The sequence below is a fragment of the Helianthus annuus genome, chromosome 17 (assembly GCF_002127325.2).
Source record: "Helianthus annuus cultivar XRQ/B chromosome 17, HanXRQr2.0-SUNRISE, whole genome shotgun sequence".
NCBI lineage: Eukaryota > Viridiplantae > Streptophyta > Magnoliopsida > Asterales > Asteraceae > Helianthus > Helianthus annuus.
The window spans coordinates 142373132-142397774 of record NC_035449.2 but is presented as its reverse complement, the minus strand read 5'-3'; the positions used below and the strand labels follow the sequence as shown (position 1 = coordinate 142397774).

Here is a 24643-nt window from a genome sequence, read left to right as displayed (position 1 = left end):
ATAGAGACCATGGGGGCAGATATGTTAAAAATTCTTATTTTAGGCTAATATAGTAAAAATGATATAACCACAGGGGCCAAAAACGTAATTTACTCTTTAGGATATTTCAATAAAAAATAGGCAGTTAAATGCAAAAGATTTTTTTGAATTATTTTATTCAGTTTAAAACATAAATAACAAAGGCACAAATCAACTTAGGGGCTGTTTGTTTACATCTGAATGACTCCATTAAGATGCAAATCTCTGAATCGGTCAGAGGCTAAGCTGTTTGGTTCATAAAAACTTCACCTCTTAATGGTAGCTTACGACTGAGCCGACTTAGGTTGTGTTTTATATTTTTTTCCAGTCTCAAAAAGAGTTAAGAACTCGTCAAATGAGTTGAAAGTCACACAATCTATAATCTATTTGAAATGTATACAATTTGCTAAATTATTTTATTAATACAACTTTGCCAGGGTACTGTCCCAAAGTAGATTTTACACACATCAAGATTCAAACCCATTTGGCTAGGAGAGACATAAGGCCAGCACCAAGAATAAGAGAAATATTAGAAGCAAGTAGAAGAAACTTATTATTTTGCATCCTAGGATTTTTAAAATCGGGTGAAAGAAGGTCGACAAGTGCCATATAAATTAATATCCCGGCGGCTGCAGCATCTAACACACCTTGCACGATAAGAGCTTTCGAACTGTTTGCATCATATGTGTTGCTCACCAGTATGCCAACAACAATCCCACTCGGTGTCGTGAGGGCAAAACATACTCCCATCACGACGGTAGCACACGACTTGATTTTCGCCTACAGTATATATACAAATGTGTGTGTTTATGTATATAAAAAAACCATCAAACTAATATATTCATATTTTTTAAACTTTTAACCGTTTACCTGTATATGTGTATGTAGTATAACATATACATAAACATAATTTGCTCATTTTTTTAATTTCTAGAGAGACGAATAAACGTTGCATTATTATCAAATTTCTATTTTAAAGATCCTTAAAGCTTGAAAAAATGAATGATTCAATTTGTTTCATGTATTCTCGTAATATTTAGTGTTCTGCATAGATGATAGACCCCTCCCCACACGTGCACTTGCACACACATGTATTTGCATCATGTCATTTAGGTTTCATTACCTGAAAGATGTTTCCACCAAGTCCTAATCCTTCGAACAACTGGTGGAAGGACAATGCAGCAATGAGTGGTTTTATTGTTTTCGGGCTTTTAGAAGCACCCAAAGATAATCCTATGATCACTGAATGAATGACAATTCCCAGTTCCAGCACCTAAAAACATAATAAGATTATAAAATGTTTCAGTTATATAACACTACATATAACCGTCACAATGGCTACAAGTTGGATACATAAATAATGAATAAGTACCAGTTTTTGTAGGAAGGTTGCATTATATGACCATATAGAGATTACCCTACTAGAAAATAGAATATTACCTATGAATAAAAGAAACGATGAAGATACTTTAATGCATTATCTATTACTAATTAACTATCTATATTATAATATGGAAATGGTAAAATGAGAACCACCTTGAGTAATGAGGACCGGATTAGGTCTTTCAAAAGGTTTTAATTTTTTTTTTTCTCAAAAATCTTAAAAAAAGTCTACAGATGTGTTCAAAACATTTTCATCTACGTTTGTGAAAAAATGGCTGCCCAACTCATACGAAAAGTAGGAGTTCTCATAGTTCTCATAACTCGTGTTAGTTCTTAACTGAACCGAATCCTATACACACACATACATATACATAAGGAGGACAAAATGTAATTCTACAAAATTTAAAGAATTTTAAGTAATTATAACTTTTAAAACATATGATATAATTATTTAAAACATATTGTTGAGTTTTAAACCAATTCCACCACGACTTTTAATCAGCTACAACTTTTTCATACATTAATATATATTTTTAAAAATACACCACACAAAAGAACATTTTATTATCTTTAAATTGACTATGGTATTGTCATAATTTTCTTTAACTTAAAAATAACATATTACGTGATTACCAGTGGTATATGTTTCCCGCTACGTCACGCGCACAGACTCTTTTAGTATAGAGAAAATATTACAAAAAGAAAAACAATCGAATCATACCTATTAGTTGTGATAAAATATTACAATAAATCCTAACGAATGTATTGATCTATCTAATAGAGAAATCACATACAAACATATCCATTGGTAACCATCGACGACAGAAACAAAACGATTTAAAAAAAATAATAATAAATGGATGGTTTTTCTTGAAAAACAATGACGACATTATTGAAAGGAATATTTCTTTAGAAACAGTATCCATTATTTTACAAAAACACTAACACATGACTCACAAGTAGACGACAATGACTTGTCATGAGAGATGCTCCAATTAAGAACCAAAACAATATCAAACAAAATGCTCCAAATTAAGAACAAAAACAATATCAAACAAAATATTCTAACGGCATTTCAATCTACAGGAGGTGAAGGACTTCCACAATTGACTTTTCTGACCAATCCCCATGGACCGCAACCCTCCCTTCGAACCTCTCTTCTCTCTTTTCCTAGGATTGCAAATGAACTGAACGAACACGAACATGACCTTTTTTTTGTGTTCGTTTGTTAAGAAATATACATCTTCATGAACAGTTACCGAATGAGATTTTATGTTCATGTTCGTTTGCTAATTTTAGGCAACGAACAAAAACGAACGTTAATGAACATAAATGAGCACAAATAGAATAAACGAACACAAACAAGCGTTCATGAACAGAATATATAATACACTGAGACTTGTTAAATGTTTTTTGTCCGAATTATGAAGTATTTAAATAAAATAAAAAAACTAAAAACACTAATGAACTATCGAACACGATACCAAACGTTCACGAACATAAATGAACGAACGCGACCTCTGTTCATGTTCGTTCATTTAACTAAAGGAACGGAATTTCTTGTTCGTGTTTGTGTAATAAATGAATGAACATAAACGAACTTCCCGCCAAACAATTCACGGACTGTTCGTCGAACATTTGGTTCGTCTGCAACCCTATCTCTCCGCCTCTCATGGTACGCCCCCTTTCTCCTCCACAGATCGTCTGTGTGGATGGATGACGCTACACTTCCTTCTCTTACCCGCGTCAACTACCTCTTTTTTCCCACCTCACTCTCTTCAACCTAGTCCTTAGTCAACACCCACAAACCCAGACTATAGATGCTATAAAAACCCTATAATTCAGTGGCGGACCAGTTCTGTTTTGTGGGTTTACATGAACCCACTCGGTTTGGAAAAAATTAGCAAGAACTTTGTATGATTTGCAAAAAAATAGTGAAAATCTACCAAAACGAACCCACTGAAAAAAGTTGCTGATGCATCCCATATTATCCATATAAATATCTCTAGTAGATTGGCTTGTCATGGAGAAACTCTCATGTACATAATTGTTCTACAGAGCTATGGCCAAAGAGCTACATTTGAGCATGGGTGATTGACGAATTCCAAGTTGTCCTTGCATAAAGGACAACTTATCAAGTCTATATTTACTCTCATAGCCTATAAATCGGACCCATTTTGAAAGATTCTCATCACAACTATTACAAGATTCTGTTGGTGGCTAAATAACATAATAATTAAACAAATAGTCTATATTATTGCCCTTCACTTTTTTGATGGCAAAAATCCTACCACTAAATTAAAAATCATAATAATTACAACAGTTAAAAAGATTGTGGCGGTGGCTTAAGATAGTACGATAGTTTTTAGTTTTACTTGCTAATGATAGTGACGTGCTTGCAAATTTATGAGAAGTGAAGACATGGTACTATTTTTCTATTAAAACAAATGTTATTTAACTCAACTAGTAGATTTTCTGCCCTCACGTTGCGGCGGGGACCTAATGTCTGTAAAACGCGTTTTGGCAACGGCAAGTAGATACCAAATATCAAAACATAAATAAAAATGACGTGGTAACGATACTCATTTCTTACTAAAAAAACAATTTTAAATAATCTAATATATAATAATAGGACCCACACGTCCTACACGTTGGAAATTCGGTTGTTTTCAGTTTAGTTATTACGGTGCTAACACGTTAAAATATGGATGAGCTCGGTACCGGTAACGGCACCGAAAGTACCGATCCGGAAAATCATCGAAATTAGGTACCGGCACCGAAAATGCTAGGTACCATACAATATGGTATTTGAAGGTAAAAATCAGCAAATACAGGTATGGTGCTAGACCAGTGTCGAACCAAAAGTAACGATTCTGAAAACGCCAAAAGGTGGGTACCAAATTGGTACCGAAAATGATTGGTATAGTAAATTTGGTACCGACACGATACCGGTTTGATTACAAGATTTGATATGATTTGCTCATCAATAATCTAAATATCCAAGTTAATTTTACATGCTACAATTCATTCATTATAGAAAAAAGACAAAAAAAGAAAACAAAATAAGTTGTTTTGTATATAAAACCTCATTCAAACGAAATATAGTTTACTTACAGTGTGTATAAAAAGTAATCTAAACGGTGCAGTTACTTGCATTGCTACGTGGCTACAGGATTTGATGAGCACGGTACCAACCGGTACCGAAAATACCATTACCGAAAATCCCCAAAAGTGGGTACCGGTACCGAATATACCTGGTATGGTACGGTTCGGTACTGGTACGGTACCGGTATTTGAGGGTAAAAACCGGTGAATACCGGTGCCGAGCCGATACGGAAAATGTCAAAAGTCGATACCGATTCGGAACCAAAAATACACCCGGTTTGATAAATTTAATACCGATATTGGTACCCAATACCCGATACCATTTGCTAATCCCTTGAAAATGTTATTTTTCATTGCCCTTATAATAGATAAATTACTGTTCATTTGGTTCTAAAATTAATATATAGGTAAATTATAATAGATAAATTATTGTTCATTTGGTTCTAAAATTAATATATAGGTAAATATAATAGATAAATTACTGTTCATTTGGTTCTAAAATTAATATATAGGTAAATTATAATAGATAAATTACTGTTCATTTGGTTCTAAAATTAATATATAGGTAAATGATTGCTACGTTTGGTAAATATATATTACAATCACTTTTATGTTTTTAATTAGAGAAAATTACGAGCCTAGCTTCCTCTATATTGTGTTTTTGTATATCGGTTTCTAAATCCTTCATATGAAAATAGGAGTGTGCAAAAAAATCAAAATAACCGACCCATAATCAAATTAACCAATAAAACTGAACCAAATCAAAAACCGGTGAGTCGGTTAATGATTTTTAGAAAACCGAAAGTAGCGGGTCAGTTATAGTTATCAATATTTCCATACCGGCCACCATAACTGAACCGAACCAATATGTTATCAATATTTCCATACCCACCATAAATCAACCGATGAGAGTGTGCCATGTCAAAGTGGTAAACTATGCTCAAAAGTGTTGGCAATGGTTTAAACACTTGGTGAAGTGGTAAACTATTTTTGGAAAAAAAAGGAAAAAATGTGACTGATTGAGATTGGAATAGACCCCACCCCACAATACCCCCTCTCTCTCTCAATCATCTTCCCCGCGTCGGCATGCATACCCCGATCCACACCTTTCTCGGCAACGGCAAAGGGTTAGCGGCGGTGTTTACCGCGCGGCAAACCGCTTTGCCGCACCCTTCGCCGCGTCCACTCCTAACACCCTAACTCTTAAATTATGTTAAAAGAACTTCGATAAATACAATGGCTTAAGAATTTGTTGTAAATGGGTTGGTGAATCTCTTAAAATATGCTGATTTTTACATCATTTTCTTCGCATAATTTATAGATATTTCCTTTGATATCATTTTTTCTCTGATTAAGGTTAACGGGTATTTAGGACTCGCGCATTGTAGTGAGACTATTAAACCGGTAAAAAAATAGACTTAAAAGCGTTGAATCACTTATATACGTTGTGGCGTGTTAAGTCGTAAAAGTAGACCGACTCAAAAACAAATTTTTAGAAATCGAAAAGGAACCGAAAAAAATAGACGTAAAATATGCCTTTATTAGTAAAAGTGATTTAATATTGTTTTAAGGGCACACGGGTGGATACGTTATTTACCGTGATACAATAGTATCACTCGTGGAACACCGCCGCCTCCATGTTTATCACGAGTTATAGGAATAACTCGTTGAATGTATAACGCGTTGAACTTGATCAAATGAATGTGTATTACTTGTACATTGGGTATTAATACTTGTACATTGGAATCTCATTACTAGTGATACCACCCCCTACATTTCTATCACTAGTGATACAATATTGGGTGATGACATGACATGATTTGATTTGATAGTGGGAGTGATAGAAATCCATCACTAGTGACCACCCCTTCTCCCCTAATAATGACTTGCTATGTATTTTCATTAGTTTTATTGTATAACAAAAATATTTATGTTTATCCATATATATTGAAGAGGATATCACGAATCTATACTATATAATAAAAGAAACCACTTTAGGGACACTTGTCATTATATTAAGCTATCTCTTATAGATAATTATTATTTTAATTTAAGCTTTTTTAAAAACCACTTTAGGGACACTTGTCATTATATTAAGCTATCTCTTATAGATAATTATTATTTTAATTTAAGCTTTTTTAATTAATTAAAATATTATTAATTTAATATCTTATAAAGTTAAAAGTATTTATATATTTCGTGTAAGCAAATAGGTAAATATAAAACAAATAAAAAAAATAGATAAGACTAAAATCCTATCGGGACAAACATAATGGATCCAAATAGGCCCTCATAGGCCTATGAGCCAATACGATCATAGGCTTCAGCAAGATAACCGATTTTGTGAGTAATTTATATATAAGACTATATTCAAAATTATATTTATTTAATTAATACACTATTAATACAAAATTATGTTTATTTAATATACTATTAATTTATAATTACATTTATTCAACTCGTGTAATACATAGAGTTTTTAAAGATTTAACTTTTTTCTTATTTGGTATATAAATTACAATACACGAGGTTCTTAAAAATATAATATTTTTTATTATTTAATATATAAAATTACATTTATTTTCAACCCGTGTAATAAATGAGGTTTTTAAAGATATATTGTTTTATTATTTAGTATATAAAATTACATTTTTTTTCAACCCGTGTAATACACGGGGTTATAACCTAGTATAATATAAGTATTTTTATAAAATAAAATATATTACACCACTATAGTAGAGAAAGAGGTGAAGTGATAAACCAATTAAAAGTAAAAAAATGTAAAGTGTTACCAATGAAAAGCAAGAAAAAAAAAGGAACAGTAACTTTATGAGAGTAACAAAATTGGTATACATGCAAAAGTATTTTTTTTATTTAATCTTTTATGGTATACATGTTTTCTTCATATGCCCAAATATGAGATGACTACTCGGAGGAAAAGATAAAGCCCCTCATGTCTTTATCAATATGCTCAAACAAGTATGTACTTCGTTGCATAAATACAAATGTTCGTTATTTACATAGCTACCATGCCCAAACAAGTATGTACTTCGTCATGTGCGAAGCTTTTAAGGGGCGGGAGGGGGCGGTCGACCCTTCGAACTTTTCGCTCAGTAGTGGAGAGTATGTAGTTTTCGTATAGAAATTTTTGGGTATATAGGTTTTCGAACCCCTGGTTTTATAGAAATTTTTAGGTCCGGTGACTTCCGCCCCCGGTCAAAAATATCAAGCTCACCACCACTCTTCGTTGCATAAATACAAATGTTCGTTATCTACATAGCTACTGGAAGTGAAGTTCATAATGCAGTGAATCACAACCGTTAATCTAACCAAAGGAGATTTAGCTACACAACTACACAAGGGAATATTTTGTATGAAGTATTGCCATAAAAAATATCCGTGTCTTTTATAATGTTAAAATGATGAAATAACACTAAGAAACGAATGTTTTCCATTGACGGACATCTCTTGTTAATCTACCAATCATTGTAGGTTTTCTTCGGGTTAGGATGTCTGTAGATAATGTCGTTAATCAACGACGAACTAACGACGAGACGACGGTATTTTAATCTTATCAGTTCCTTTTTCTTTGATTTTTACTACATTATGTTAGTGATACTCATTTGGGTAGTAACGTTAACGTGACTGTAGTATTAAAACATATGAAATAACCTTTATTTTTCTTAAGAACGGCAAGCTCGCACACTTTCGACTCCTACTTTTAAATCTATATCACTTTGAGACTAAACACTTAGCCACTTTTTAACGTATATACCTTGATACCGTTAAACTATAGGCCATTTGCTACAAGTAATCTTCTAATTCACAAGATTACTTACATTAAAACTTTTCGAAAACATCACTTTCAAAATTATTCCCTAATAATTTCAAAGGGAAAATTACTTTTTGAGTCCCTGTGTTATAGTGATTTTAACCACCTGAGTCTAAAATCAAAATGTTTAACGTTCCGAGTCCCTAAGCGTTTTTTTTTTCTAACATTTTGAGTCCAATTTTTTAACTCTGTTTGAATATTATGTTAGTTTCTAATAAAAAGACTAAAATGCCCCTATATTAAAAAATAGAAATAGAAATATAAATAAATAACAAACCTTATATCACTTTTACAAACACTCAAACCCACTCACTAGTCAGTCTCTCTCTCTCTCTCTCTAAACACCACCAAGAACCATCATACACCATCGTACAACACCTCCTCCTAGCAACCACAACCACCTCACATGCAGGCTGCAACCAAACACCACCATCACCACAATAAACCACCTCCGGCCAACCTCCGACAGCACCATCACCACAATAAACCACCGCCATACACCACCTCTGGCCCCACCTCCGACACCACCATCACCACAATAAACCATCACCATATACCACCTATGACCCCACCTCCAACAACACCATCAACACAATAAACCACCACCATTGCCCTACCTCCGACAACACCGTCATCACCATCAAAGCTGCCACCACTGAAACCCTAAACCGACATCACCGTCGCCACCACTGAAACCCTAAAACCGCCACCACTAAAACCCTAAAACGACATCATCGTCGTCACCTCTCCGATTAGATATGGTGGTGGTCTTGATTGTTTATGTTTTGTTTCTGTATCTATCATGTTAGGTGAGTCTGGTGGTGGTCTTGACTGTTTTATGGTGATCTCGACAGTGGCGGTTGACGGTGTGGAAGGTGGTGATAATGGTGAAGGTGTTGTTTGCAGGTGGTTGGCGGTCAACGGAAGGTGGTGATAGTGGTGGAGGTGCGGTGGGGATGGTGATGGTGCAGTGGTGTTAACGGTGGTGGTAGGTTCTAGATGAGAGAGGGAGAGAGGAGGGATGGGCATGTGTGTGTGTGAAATGTTTGTGTGTGCAGGTGTGTATAATAGTATATGCAATTTATTTTATATATAATATTAAAATCTTTATTCATTAAACACTTGTTCCTTATACTTTTGTGCATATAAGACTTGTACTTTGTGTATAAATGACTAAATTGCCCTCCTGGTTAACAAACTTAGTGGATGGTTAAAAAAAATGGACTCAAAGTGTTACAAAATAAGTGTTTAAAAACTCAAAGTGTTAAACATTTTAATTTTGAACTCAAGTAATTAAAACCATTATAACAAAGAGACTCAAAAAGTAATTTCAAAATAATTTCCCTTAGAAAAGAACTATAGCGGTTTTCCCTGGGCTACGGGCGGGTGGGTTATCGGGTTTTCTCCGGAATTGGTGGTGGACTCGGGTTACTCTCGGAGTACTCCGTTTGTCCAGTGGGTGCCTCGAGAGTGCTCGGGATTGAGTTTGTTGGCCGTTCAAAAAAAAAAAAAAAAAAAAAAAAGAAAAGAACTATAGCCGGACTCTGCAACTTGCCCTATATTCTTAGCAACCATATTTTATCACTTTTAACAAATATATAAACATTCTATCAAGTATCATATATACCAAAACATAAGAAGATTTACCTGTGAAACAATTCGATAACGACGAACTTCAGCATCATCATCCATCAACAATGATCCATGACCATGACCATGACCATGATCATGCATAATCCCCACCTCCATTTCTGTATCCTCACCACCTCCCATCACCTTGGTCGCTGCCGCTCTAACCTGATACGCTGCCGCAGAACTCTCAAACAAAAGTGTAGCCATGGTGGCCACCATCGCCACCAACCCGGCCATCGGAAACTCCGTCCACCCATGTCCCTCCAAACACGGAGAATTCAATCTATTAAACGCCTGTGGAAGTATATGAATAAACCCTGTGGCCAAGATCACGCCGGCTGCGAATGTTTTCACCACAAAGAACCCGTCTTTTTCGGGTCCTAAAGCCGGAAAGATCTTGCCCAAGAAGGGTAGAGTAACGCCGACGCCCCCCGCCGTGAGGATGGAAGCGATAGCGATCAGTTTGTAGTGGAGAGCTTTGCCCTTGTCGCCGGATATTTGTTCCGGTTCACATGTGCAATCAGCAACAACATTGGTGATTACTAGGGTTGATAACAAGAATGTTAAAGATATTGGCCTTAGAAGTTCCATTTGATTTTGGCATAAATTTGCAATGAGTTTGATAATTAATTTATGAGTGTTGTTATTATGTGTTTCTCAAGTAAATTTGTCATCATATTGAATGACATTTAATAATTTATTGAGATGGGACCTCTTATTATCATATGAGAATTGTAGTAAAAGAATTACAATTTAATATTTAGAGTAAAATGCACGGATAGTCCCTATGGTTTGTCAAAGTAACATCTATAGTCCCTAACTTTTCAAAATTACACTCGTACTCCCTGTGATTTAACAAGTTGTTACTCGGATAGTCCCTAGAGTGGATGGCCGTCAGTTATCTCAGTTAAGTGGGTCTGAAATGACAAAATTACCCTTGCTAAAAAGAAAAAAAATAATAAGATAAAACCTCAACAACCTGCAACCTCCACCCTACCCCTACCCTTATTCCCCATCCACCTGCAACCTCCACAACCTCTACCTGCAACCTTCACAACCCACTATTTTTCACTCGCTCACCTCAGATCCACCATATACTCTAACAACCAACAGATACAACTAACCTCAGCCGCCATCATCTTCCCCCAACTCGACCCGACAACCCAAAAACCCCTATCGTCCACCACCACCTACAATCTAACCCCCAACTCCCTCCGACCTGAAACTCATTTTTTTTAGTATTATTTCACTCATAAATAAACTGTATAAATTCTTAATTAGCACAGATTCTAACTGAATGAATTAATTTCAGTGCCATATTTGATGGAAAATCATCAAAATTCACCGTTTGACCGGCCATATCAAGTATTCAATGGCATCCGATTTGTTCTTAGCCTCATGTGCTGATTTTATAAGAAACCTTCATAGTTTCGCATGTCGTTTTCATCATTTTATTTGAAATCTTCTTGGATTTTCACATAAACCCTTTTTCTAAACTCATCACCTAACAACCTCCTAAATACCGGAAAACTACGTACAGAACTCCGGCGGCGACGACGAGGAGGATTAGAAGGATTAAAACAACGGCGAGTGTCCAGCAGAAGCAGCGGCAGCAGCAACTCCGTTTAGGTTTCCGATTAGCGAGTTTTTGGGCTTTGCGAGAGTTTTCCGGTGGCGGAATGCGGTAGATCTGGTCAGGCATCTGGATGACGTAAGTGCCTTGCGGAAGAAGTGGCTTGTGGTCGGAGATGGGTGGTAGCTTGACGGCGTCAGTAGGCGGTTGAGGGTGAAGATGATCTGCCATTGGAGGTGAGAGTGAAGATGTGGAGATTTTGGAATGAAGGTGGAAAATGGAGTTGATATTGGGAAGGGTAGATTTTATTTTAATTGTTTTTCTTTTAGCAAAGGTAATTATGTCATTTCAAACCCACTTAACTGGGATAACTTACGACCATTCACTCTAGGGACTATCCGAGTAACAACTTGTTAAACCACAGGGAACACGAGTGTAATTTTGATAAGTTAGGGGCTATAGACGTTACTTTGACAAACCACATGGACTATCCGTGCATTTTACTCTAATATTTATTTGTGCTTGATTCAATACTATTACACTTTTAGTTGAGGGGACTCTTTAGCCACCTTCAATTCCCCTATTAAATTTCACTTAACCAATTAAAATTATCAAAATGTCACTTTCATACGTCTTTAGATGGACTCCTGCAATATGGGATGCGTCAGTTTGTACACTTGAAGAGTCCATGATGGAGGAGCTTACACGTGTCCGACAATGCTGATGCGTCGACGACCGACTCCTCCCATATACCTGGCAGACTCCTCCCATTGGCTCGGCTGACTCTTCCCAACAGCTTGGCAGACTCCTCATAATTTGGCTGATTCCTCCCATTGCCCGGCTGACTTCTCACATTTCTTTTTAATTCTATCAAATATTTATATCTATTTAATATAACATTGTAACATAAAACATTACAACATAACTTAAAAATTAGAAATATAACATAAAATATTACAACATAACTTAAATATTACAACCTAAAAACGTGACATAGCATGTTATTAAAAAAAATAAGACTCTTAAATATATTTTTTCAAAATTTCAAACACCAAAAGGTGTTCAAAGTCCTCCCCGTAAAGCATAGCGTAGTCGAGTAGGGCCTCTTGAACACCTTTCGGTATTTGAAATTTTGAAAAATTATATTTGTCTTCTTTTTTTTTAATAACATGCTATGCCACGTTTTTAGGCTGTAATATTTAAGTTATATTTCTAACTTTTAAGTTATGTTGTAATGTTTTATGTTATAATGTTATACTAAATGAGGAAGGTTCATTTGAGAAGAAAAATTAATTGAGAAGAAAAAGAACAAAGGGTAATTTTGTAAAACATTAAATACTTTTTTCACTTATCTCATTTATTATCATTTTTGACTAATTAATTAATCATAAAGACTATTATCCTCCACACTAACTTTTTTTTTTGCCTACACACATCAAAAGTTATCCTACATATTTTGAAATTCATCCTACACGTTGAAATTTATCCTACACAACTTGTAATTTGTCCTACACAACTCGTAATTTGTCCTACACAACTCGTAATTTATCCTACACTTTAAATTATTTTATTTTATTCTTTTTGAAAAAAAATATATATTTTGAAGATAAGTTACAAAAAATTTAATGTATTAGCTATTAAAGAGGACGACTACAAATTAATGACCTATATAGATTTACCAATTTACCCTTTTAGTAACATTAAATACTTATATTAAATGAAGTAAAATAAAACATTCTTATTGGTTGAAATTTGTTCTTTTTTCTTCTTACAAAAAGTTTCTTCTCATTTAAACTCTCCACTATACTAAATAGATATAAATATTTAAAAGAATTAAAAAGAAATGTGAGGAGTCAGCCGAGCAATGGGAGGAGTCAACCAAAATATGAGGAGTCCGCCAAGCCGTTGGGAAGAGTCAGCCGAGCTAATGGGAGGAGTCCGCCAAGTATGTGGGAGGAGTCTGCCAAGTATATGGGAGGAGTCGGCCGTCAACGCCTCAGCTTTGTCGGACACGTGTAAGCCCCTTAATCATGGACTCTTCAAGTGTACAAACGTACGCATCCTATATTACAGGAGTCCGTCCAAGGACGTATGAGAGTGACATTTTGGTAATTTTAGTTGGTCAAGTGACATTTTGATAATTTTCCATTCTATAAATGTATACTTGTTCTCTTAAAATAATATGTAAACAATCATATGTGGGGTAGTTTGTAAATTCTAGATAGTATGAACTATGTGAGAGAATTTTTTATAACGTACTGTAATCGTAAAAAAAGTGTAAAAGATAATATAAGCCATTGATTTTAGAATTCATGGTTGAGATTTAAGTGTTTCTTATATAACTGAACTAGGTTTTTATCCGGGAATGCTTCCCGGGCTCAGGAAACTTAGTTATATTACTTACTATTTGTTATTAATACGATCACATTACATCAACCATCTCATTCGATTCAACGACAATGTCTTCAAATCACCGGATTAGATCATGAACCCATATTAGAGGTCAAACAAAAGCACAACAGGACCACATTAATAATATCATTTCCACATTTACTTCAATGCACTTACATGATAGGGTGATTTGGGATTTTGTAAAAATGTTTGTATTTGTACTTCTTTACAAAATAAGCTGTTGACCAAAATTCAAACAGATGTTACCAAAAGTCAATCAGATGTTGACCAATAGTCAAACAGATCTTAAACAGATGTTTGGTTTAAGGCCAAACATCTGTTTATGCCCAAACATCTGTTTAAGGTCAAACATCTGTTTAAGTCCAAACATCGGATATAGAAGGCGAAACATCTGTTTAAGGCAAAACATCTGTTTAAGGTCAAACATCTGTTTATGGCCAAACATCTGTTTAAGGTCAAACAACTGTTTAAGGCCAAACCTCGGATATAAAAGGCCAAACATCTGTTAAAGGCCAAACATCTGTTTAAGCCTGAACATATGTTTAACTTAATAAGATCTACTGTCTTCTCACACTGTTTTCCTCTTCAAAACACTGTTCAACCAAACAGTGGGTTTCCATTAACTATTGACCAAAAGGCAAACAGATGTTCAAATCACTGTTTGTTATTGTACTTCTTTACAAAATTACATAGAATTCAAGAAAATAAAACAATGACTTAAAGAACTATAATTTAACACATAATCTAATCGGGCAAAGCAATCTATTATCTGACAATTCCCTGGTTTTTACAACATGAAACACAACATCATCATGCCAAATACAGTCATATATATCCATCCATTATTCTGAATTCATAAACCCATAAATGCAGAAGAATGTCACATTTGCAATTAATAAACCAAGTTTCAACTAATTGTAGTTACTATTAGCAAAAAGAAACATCATATCATCTATATATAAAACATAAAGTGCTAATAACAGTGTTTTATCATGTTAGCCATATATAGCAACAAACCATCAAGTTAATAATTAAAAAAAACATACAACATCACCATCACAAAATTCATAGTTATAGTATCTGATATCAAAACATACTTAAAAGTCTTTGTTAAACTGACGTAACTTGATTTAATACGATCTTCTGTTGCGAAGACACGTATGTGAAGTGCAACATATCACCAAACCTCAAGTTATTGTCAGTAGGGATGGGCTTTTTTTCCCAAATACCCGTACTCGTACCCGTACCCGTACCTGTACCGATTTTGGGTATTTGGTACATGTATCGGTACCTAATTTTATTGATTTTGGTATCCAGTACTTTCGGTATTGGTACGGGTACGGGTAAAACGAGTACTGGTACCGAATTTTATGTATACCTTTAAAAGTTTTTTTTAATTATGTTTTATTTCGTATTATAGTATTTATAGTGTACTCGTATTGATTTTACCTATATGGTACCCGTATCGTATTGGTACTCATACCAATTTTATCTATTTGGTATTCGTACTATATTGGTAATCATGTCAATTTTACCTATTTAGTACTCGTACAAGTGCTCAAAAACTAAATGAAAACAAAATGGTACCAAAGCGGGTACTGTACCGAAAATACCCGTACCAGTACCCGTACTCGTACCCGTACCGTACCTATATATTTGGTACGGTATTTGGTACCCAGTTTTGTTCAAATTCGGTACCGGTATTTTCGGTACCGGTACGGGTATGGGTACAGGTACTGTACCAATCCCATCCCTAATTGTCAGTCATAAACTTTCGCCAACCGTCCAACGCATAACGTGGGCTCAATTCATTTAACTCCGAGTTAACATCATAAACCTCCACAACTCCAACCATGTTTTGAACTTTCAAAGGATGAAGATCAAGAGAAAGACCTGCTCGTCTGGCAACTTCAGCAGGAAGACGCTACATGTATTGTGTGGAAAAAAATAATAGTCAGACAAATAAACATAAATCATTAGTTTGTTATAAAAAATGGTATACCAGCCTATAGTCTCCTTTGCGATCAAAATGAAAGAACTCACGGTCGAGAAGATGTTCAGAATGTTTTTTTGCAGTCTTTGCAATCTTATTTCTACGGTTAAGCTTTTTCTGAACATTGGCGGCTCTCTTCCCCTTGATGAAAAAGTAAACATATACATGTGAATTAAAGGAATGTTGAATATATGCGTAAAAAAAAACAGTTTATATAACATATACTAATTAACTGGCAAGTATAGATACCTTAACTTTAGGAGCAGATGAAGAACATCCATTATGATCACTTGTGTCGACAGGTAAGACAACATTTCCCTTAGTCCTATTCTTGACCATCTCCTTTCTCTCAGAAGTAAATTTACCTTTCTTCTTAACCTGTTGACATAGAGTAACTTTAATAACAATAGTAATATAACAATCTTTAAGATGGTAAACTGTAGGATCGGATTATGACCCGAATGAGTCAATCAGAGGAGTTTGATCAGATACAGGTGCGGAAAACAAGTACCTGACATAGAAACAACTAGATATATTCTTAATTCTCTTTTCTGATTAATTTGACAGCTTTTACATTCAGTTCTCACACCGGCAGCACCTCGGTATGGAATCCGGAAAGTTACAAATGAGGTTCTCTTATACAGTATTTATAGGTGAGGAGGTCCCCTTATACGGCATGTCCATATAAGCGGACCTGATAGGTTCCCTTATACGGCATGTCCGTATAAGCGGACCTAACGAATAAGCTGACCTATTATGACCGAATAAGTGGACCTGACATAAAAGAGAACCTACTATGTCCGTATAAGCGGACCTATACTCTAAACCACGTAAACTCTCCAGTTTTCTCGTAAAACGCGCCCTAATCTATACGTTACAATGAAAGACTCGATCTAAGACGAAATCAACAGATGTAGTGCACCAACAGACTCCCCCTCAGATGTTGATGGAGTCGACTATCGAGTCACAACAATTCTGTGTCTTCATATCTTCAGTCTTGATTAGTCTCTGGGCTTCTCTCTCTCTATCTTCATCTTTTTCTCTTTTATCATCAACAGACTTCCCCTCACTATGATGTTGACATCTTTTGAGATTATCAAGTCCAACATGTGCTCCCCCTCAAATGTTGACTTTTCCTGCATAAAACTCTACCACAAACATAAGTTTTATGATAAACGTTTAAGCATAAGATCATCAAACAAACAAACTAACCAGCCAAATAGTTACTGATGAACCACTTAGAATTATGACATTTTTCTTATCAAAACAAACACAAACACCCAAACCAATTGTTCATCATGTTTAGCACTTCGAATTTTGAAAATCAGCCATTCAACACCAGTTGTCAAAAATCTTTTTGTGTTTTCAAAAATTTATGCTAAAACACACTGAAAATCTTTTTGGATTTTGAAATAAAGAAACTTGAAATGCAATAACAGAAAATATTTACAGACAATATTTTTGTGAGCTCGTGCAAGAGGATCATATCAGTTTTGAGACATATCACTAACACCGTTAAGCTTTAAACATTCTCAGTTCTAAACAATTTACCTAGATTGTCAGTATGTTTGTCCACTTAAATCTTCACACAGACTTCAATTGATTCGAGATACGATATTAATGTTTTAGAGACTTAAACTTAATTGTGTATCACTCCACTTGAATATACTCCTGTATCCAGATCCCAAATATTCAGTCTTACAGGTAAGTATACCACAGATGATATCTGTAAAGGGGTTATGTGCAAGGGCCGTGAGAGCTCAGGTCGATACTTCCGTATACGCAGAGAGATGACGGCTTCGACTTTTGGTGGGTCCCCTTTAGAGGATCTTTTGATTACAACAGCAGCGACTATCAATTTTATTGTTTCATCAGCTTGCTGAGGGCGATGCTATATTTCAAGCATTTTGCGAAAAGTATTATCCGGGGACTAGGTCAGTACTTCCATACAACAGAAGTCCCGGGATAATACCCCAGATATCACTGAGTATAAAGACCTAGTATCTCAGAATACAGGACCTTTCAAACAAGATTTCGGGGGTTACCCATATATCCAAGAATAGTTACCCACAAATCAAGCAAGTTTGATTTAGGTTTATATCTCGTTTCAATTTACTAAATGTGCGAAAATCTACTGACACATCCGCAGTAAGATCGTTTATCACATTTTGACTTTCCAATTCTTTAGCGTGTCGTGATAGTCCACTGATGTACTATCATTTCCTCTTTTTCGCAACAAAACTCATTTTTGATTTTATCATGTTTTTGGCTTTTTCAAATTTTCTAATGTTTTTGGATTTTCTGAAATTTTCTTACTCCCCCTAAAATGCAAACACATTAACAAAAATATGAAAACAAACTGTATAGAAACATGACAACCGATATCAAATCACCTCAAATCGCCATTCACTAGGCATAAACAATCAGAACTCCCCCTATCAACAAACTATTTTCCCATTTAGATTTCAAAACACTTAAGTTTGTTTTAATCAAAATGGTTTTTCCGGAAAATAAGTTTGATTGATTTTACCACTTGTAGATTTATCAAACAAATGTTCGGGGATGTGGTTCATCATCTTGACTTCCAACCAGAAGTAGGAAAATACAAGTACAAATTAATGTCCTTGATTTACCATATGCAATCAAATCATCTAACCACTTGTAATTATAACCAACAAACATAAACAAACCTCTTTACCGATTGTATGATTGACGTTACCGAATAAAATTCAAGAAAGATGCCGATTCATGCTCCACGCTTACCAACCTGGGAGCTCCGGCAAGTCCTGAGACTTACTGTTCATAATATGTACCATCCCAGTCACAAACCAGGGATGGTTCAACCTTTTCTTTCGTTGTTTTCTTCTCATAAAATTCCTTAACCCCTTTGACTTTTCGATCAATCATCTTGCCAAAGATGTGTTTTACCTTGGCGTTAAAGACCTTCTCAGCATCAAATTCCTGTTCATCATGATAAAATTGGTTAGAAATTTCAACTTTACCAATTTTCTTTTTATAATTCTCAGCCCGAAGTAATGGAAACTCCTCATCATTAACAATCGGAACTGATTTTTCAACTTTTATATCGGCTTCACATTTTGAGACAACTTGTGGCTCAACTGACTTTGTGGAATCAGTTTCATCGCCCGAAGATAGCTCCTCTGATTTTGATCCATCAGAATCATTGCTAGAGCTTTCACCAACCTTCTTAACAACCCATTTCTGGTTGTCAGATTTGGCTTTCTTCTTGTAAAACTTGTTCGAACTCTCACCTATTTCAAAAATAGAATTTTTAAACAGTTTTGTTCTATCCAATGGTGATTCGAACGCAAACACCTTCTCTTTGATTTTACGAAATACTCCCTGTTTTGATTGTATCGCATTCGAACAATCTTTTGCAATGTGTCCAACAGTGTTACATCGGTAACAGGTTCTTGTATCTCGCTTCTGTTCGTCTTGCTTCTTCGCAAGAAACTCACTATTTGATTCCCTCCAGAAATTTGTCTTTTCTTCTTCATCAGTTGATGTGCCTGAAACAAATGACATTTTGGATTTAAAATCACGAACATATTTTTCATTTTTCTGTTTTTCTGTAGGAGTAAAACCTAATCCTTTCTTTTTGAAATTACCGTTATGGTTTGATCTCTTTTGGAAATCTGAACCAGAACCGTAATTCTTTTTCTTGTTAATCTCTGTTGAACTCTTGAGGTGTATTTTTTAGGTTTTTCATTAAGACATAAGTCTTTTATTTCAGAAATATTTATTTCTGTGAGTTTGAAAACCTTGTTTATCAATTCAGTTTTGACACCTCTTATTGGAAATTCATCATCAGAATATAATTTGTCAGAATCATTCAAAGTGTAAGCCACTTTAAACAATCCATCATCCAAATTAGATTTTGACAACAAAAACTTTCTATCATAAACTAATTTGCCCTGTTTTTCTGTTTGACACTGTGTGCTTGACCCAGACTTTGACTCTTCAACATCATCACTCTCTAACACATGATCCACGACTTTCTTCATCAATTGAGACTGTTGATCAGTGTCAGATGATGTAAATACAACATCAATATTTTCTGGAAGATTTACCGACGACTCTGACTCCCACTGTAAATTTGTGGCCTTTTTGACTCTTTCATCGTTAGGATATCTAGGCAAATATCCATTTTCCAGTGGGGGTGGACACTTGTTATAACTGACACTTTTCTTCTTACCAGATGGCATCTTTTTAGTATCCTTTTTCTTGTCACTCTTCTTCTTGTCAGCAATCTTTTCCTCAACACTAACTTCAGCTGCTTTCTCTTCAGTTACCTCATCGTCTTCCCATACCTTCATGCTCTCAACCGTCGGATAAATCCCGTCAATAACATAGGAAGTACATGAGTAACTTTTTAATAAACGATTAACTCTCTCCGTTTCAATTCTTTGCAGCTCAAGCTTTTGTTCCAAAGCAGCACATTTCTCAATGTAATTGTTTACAACTTTTTGCTTTGTCATAAAAGCTCCCTGAAGTGTCTTCATTGCTGTGGCTTGTTCTTCACTCGTTTGATTGTACTGATTCATCGTCTTATTCAGCACATCATAAGACTCCTTCAAACTATTCAAGTTGTAAATCAAAGTGCTGTTCTGCTTCTTTACAACTTCACAGTTTTCACACTTCACCGGAATCTTTTTCGCATCAACTTCTTCATCAACTTTGAATTTTGGAACTTCTTTCACCTTTTGTCTTCTTACTACCGGAACCTCTTCATCATCACTGCTCACCGGTGTCTTGATCTTTTTCTTTTTCTTCTTGGCTTTTTCATCTTCACTATCACTTTCAGCAAGCAGCTTCATATCTTCTTTATATTTTCTTGCCCAATATTCCGTATCATCATCACTATCATCTACAACCTTTGCCGTAAAAGCAGAGTAAGCTGTAGTTTGATCAGGAATATAATCATCCCAAGTGAAATTTGCCCAGCTAAAACCCTCTGGTAATCTCTCATCATCTTGATCAATTATCAAAGCACTACCATCCCTTCTTTTTCCACAATCATAACTACTCACACAAGCCCTCTTTCTAGTGTCTTCAATTACATCTCTTCCATGTGCAGTTTGAGCTTGATGTTTTTGTTGTTGAGATGATTGTTGACCAACTTGGTGGTAGATGGCTTTTCGATAGTAATCATTATTATTGTTGAACGGATTTTGAGCCCCACTTGCTTCTCGGTTAGTGCACTCCCTCTTGAAGTGTCCTTTTTCCCTGCACCGAAAACAAGTGACTTTAGATTTGTCAAAACCTAAAGTAGAAACATTCGCATCACGAAGATCATCTCTCCCCGTGATTTGTTTGAATTTCTCAGCTCTCCTTAAAACACTAGCCAGACACTACTTTATGTCCATCAGCTCCATTTCTTCAGCATATATCTGGTCGTAATCTTCTTTGGTTAACATTGGATTCCCTATATGACCTGCAACAAAACAAGTGTAAGATTCCAAAACCATTCCTAACAAAGACATTTGGTTTTTGGCAACTTCCTCAGAATAATCTTGATCATTTTCAAGATTTAACACAATGTTACACTGTAATTTTCTCCCGTTTTTAGTTGCTGAAATATTTGGATCAAAAGATGAAAATGGTGTGAAACTGGTTTTGCTGTTTGATCCAGATGATGGACTTCCAGATGAATTCTTGGCACTGTAGGCAGTTTCAACCTTAGGAGATAGATTTGAAGATTTCTTTTCATTAACTCCTGCCTTATAATACAACCCGATGTCCTGTTCACCATCAAAATCTTTCATTCTGATCACTTTCCGTTGTTCCATTTCTTGAGCCTCTATTTTTTCAATGAACTTACTGAGCGTCAGATTGCTAAAACCCTTCTTGTTTCTGAGCATCATAAGGTATGTGCCTCAAGTCTCATAGGGCAACGCATCAGCAAGTTTCTCTATCAACTCATCAGTGCTCTTCTCAATACTCAACCTTTTTATGTTGGCAAGCAGATTACAATAACGTTCAATAATCTCTCGTGTACTCTCATTCTTTAAACCACGGAAAAGATCAAACTCTTTCTTTAGAAGTGATTTTTTGCTTTTAACCATTTCTTCACTTCCTCTAAACTTTGAACGTAAAGCTTTCCAAATCGAATATGACGTTCCATTGTGTTGCAAAAGCACCATAATATCCTCTTTCACTGCTTGTTGAAGAAGATTCAACATCATTTCCTCATCTTTGTACTTCTTTCTAGCATCCGCACTTAGATCTTTTATCGGAACAGGTTCTTCATCATCATTCAAAGGTCTAACATACTTTGTCTCGACACATTCCCAAGCATCAAGATAGTTTGCTTGCACCCAATTCTCAAACCGACCTTCCCAACCTTTAAATTCTTCGATGTTCATTAGTTTGGGAGGCTTTTGCATCGTCCCTGTTTCGTTTTCGAGCATTGTGGTTTGAACAGCAGTGATTGGGGTACTCGGAGTAGCGAATGCATTGTAAAAATCTTCGTCCATTTTTCTTCGAATTTTCAAATGAGCTTTATCACTTCGTAAAAATTCCTGATGATCTTGAATTTACCTGATGGTCTTGAAATATCTGACGAAACACAAACAAATACAACACAATCAGTTTAAAAATTTGTCAAATAACAGTATAATACTGATACTCGAACCGATGAATATTCTGTGCGGACCGAATGTTGACAAACTGTACGGACTGAAATTGATGCGAACTGAGATTTAACTTGTCAAAACACGCGAACTACTGTGACCCGGATTAAACTCAAACTACCAGATTCACTACTAACGAACTGATAGTCTTTCAAACGAACTTTCCCGACTTCCAATCGACTTGACGCTTTGAAACCTTTGAACTCCAAACCATACGAACTTTTTAAACGAATTGATGACTTTAATACGAACCAAAAACTCACATGACCTGTATACACTTCGTGTTCCTTCCTCGAATTCACCCCGTGTGAACCGAATCAACACTATCAAATGACCCTAAAACCTTTCTCACAATAAACATTTTTTTAATCATATCACATCACAGAAAGTGAGCTGCCAATATTTGACAAGGGATTGGGCCGCACTATGTTATTGGGCGGTGGAATATTAAGTGTAATCAATGATTGGGCCAAATATGTTTAATGGGGTCGGCAATAGATGTTCTATCTTAATTCTGATTGAACCATTTTTCAAACAACTCTAATTGGGCCAAATAATTCACATTGAACACAAATATGAAAAGTGGGTGGTAATTGTAAGTAATGGGCGGCAACTACTTTAATGAATGTTTGACAAATTTTTTAATTGGACCGTGAACTTAGTGAGTTGACAACATTAATATGATACCAGTTTTATGTTTCACACTTTCATTTGACCGTCAAATATGAAATGACCAGATAAGCGACCCTATTGACTTTGAACAAACCTAATATAGTCTTTTGAGCGAACCTAATATAGTCTATAAAAGCGAATCTAAATATTGCCTTATGAGCGGACCGTGATGTTGAATTTGACACAAAAGCGAACCATGTTTCATTTGAGCGAACCACTTGTTATCACTAAGAATTATGAGTTCATATGAGCGGACCCTATGAATTTTTGAGCGGACCTACAACATTTTGGAGCGGACCGATCAATTTTTTGAGCGGATCTACTGAGTTTCGAGCGAATCTAACCCGTTTGGAGCGAACCTGTGATGTACATACGAGCGGACCTGTACGTTTGACGCAAAAACGATCCGAAAAACCTCGATTTCTCCTAAACGGCTAGGAGTTTCGATCTGAAACTTGGTAGGGTTGTAGATCAGGTATACACGCACAACATATCCAAAAATCAGCTGAAACGGACCGTGAAATCTCGGTCTGACGAAGAAAGAAGGTGTAGAAGAAAGAATACATGACGAAATCCAGCAAATATATGTAGAACTCCTCCTCCTGAAGCTCTGATACCACTTGTAGGATCGGATTCTGACCCGAATGAGTCAATCAGAGGAGTTTGATCAGATACAGGTGCGGAAAACAAGTACCTGACGTAGAAACAACTAGATATCTTCTTAATTCTCTTTTCTGATTAATTTGACAGCTTTTACATTCAGTTCTCACACCGGCAGCACCTCGGTATGGAATCCGGAAAGTTACAAATGAGGTTCTCTTATACGGTATTTATAGGTGAGGAGGTCCCCTTATACGGCATGTCCATATAAGCGGACCTGATAGGTTCCCTTATACGGCATGTCCGTATAAGCGGACCTGACGAATAAGCTGACCTATTATGACCGAATAAGTGGACCTGACATAAAAGAGAACCTACTATGTCCGTATAAGCGGACCTATACTCTAAACCACGTAAACTCTCCAGTTTTCTCGTAAAACGCGCCCTAATCTATACATTACAATGAAAGACTCGATCTAAGACGAAATCAATAGATGTAGTGCACCAACATAAACTTACATCTTGGGTTTTGTTCAATCGTGAAGACATGCGTCTCTTCGAAGTGCATTCGGCATTGGTTGATAACTTCTTCTAAATAATACATTATTGAATAAATATAACATCAGTAAACAACATTACTAATAGTAGTAAAAGCATTAAATTCTTATATGTGTTAAATTAAAAATAAATAATTTTAATAATTTAGTAAGTACCTGAGTAACGGTTATACCTTCACCTACAGACACAACTTCTTCATCCTCATAGATGTC

The 24643-nt window shown here is 35.5% G+C and overlaps 1 protein-coding gene across 1 annotated transcript; it reads right to left on the bottom strand.

The window, feature by feature from the left end:
• Positions 1-374: 374 nt before the first annotated feature.
• Positions 375-10623, bottom strand: LOC110873030 (zinc transporter 5). The gene is made up of 3 exons (XM_022121945.2): positions 9986-10623; positions 1142-1291; positions 375-798 (listed from the first exon to the last, which is right to left on the bottom strand). Exons 1-3 carry the CDS (start codon positions 10559-10561, stop codon positions 493-495), a joined length of 1032 nt encoding a protein of 343 aa, XP_021977637.1. The 5' UTR covers positions 10562-10623; the 3' UTR covers positions 375-492.
• Between the last annotated feature and the right edge of the window lie 14020 nt (positions 10624-24643).

Coding starts and splice junctions, on each gene's coding strand:
- LOC110873030 (XM_022121945.2), bottom strand. CDS start 10,561: ATGGAACTTCTAAGGCCAATATCTTTAACATTCTTGTTATCAACCCTA. Junction 1,292..9,985: donor GTTATCGAATTGTTTCACAG/GTAAATCTTCTT, acceptor TTATGTTTTTAG/GTGCTGGAACTGGGAATTGT. Junction 799..1,141: donor TTGGTGGAAACATCTTTCAG/GTAATGAAACCT, acceptor TATATACTGTAG/GCGAAAATCAAGTCGTGTGC.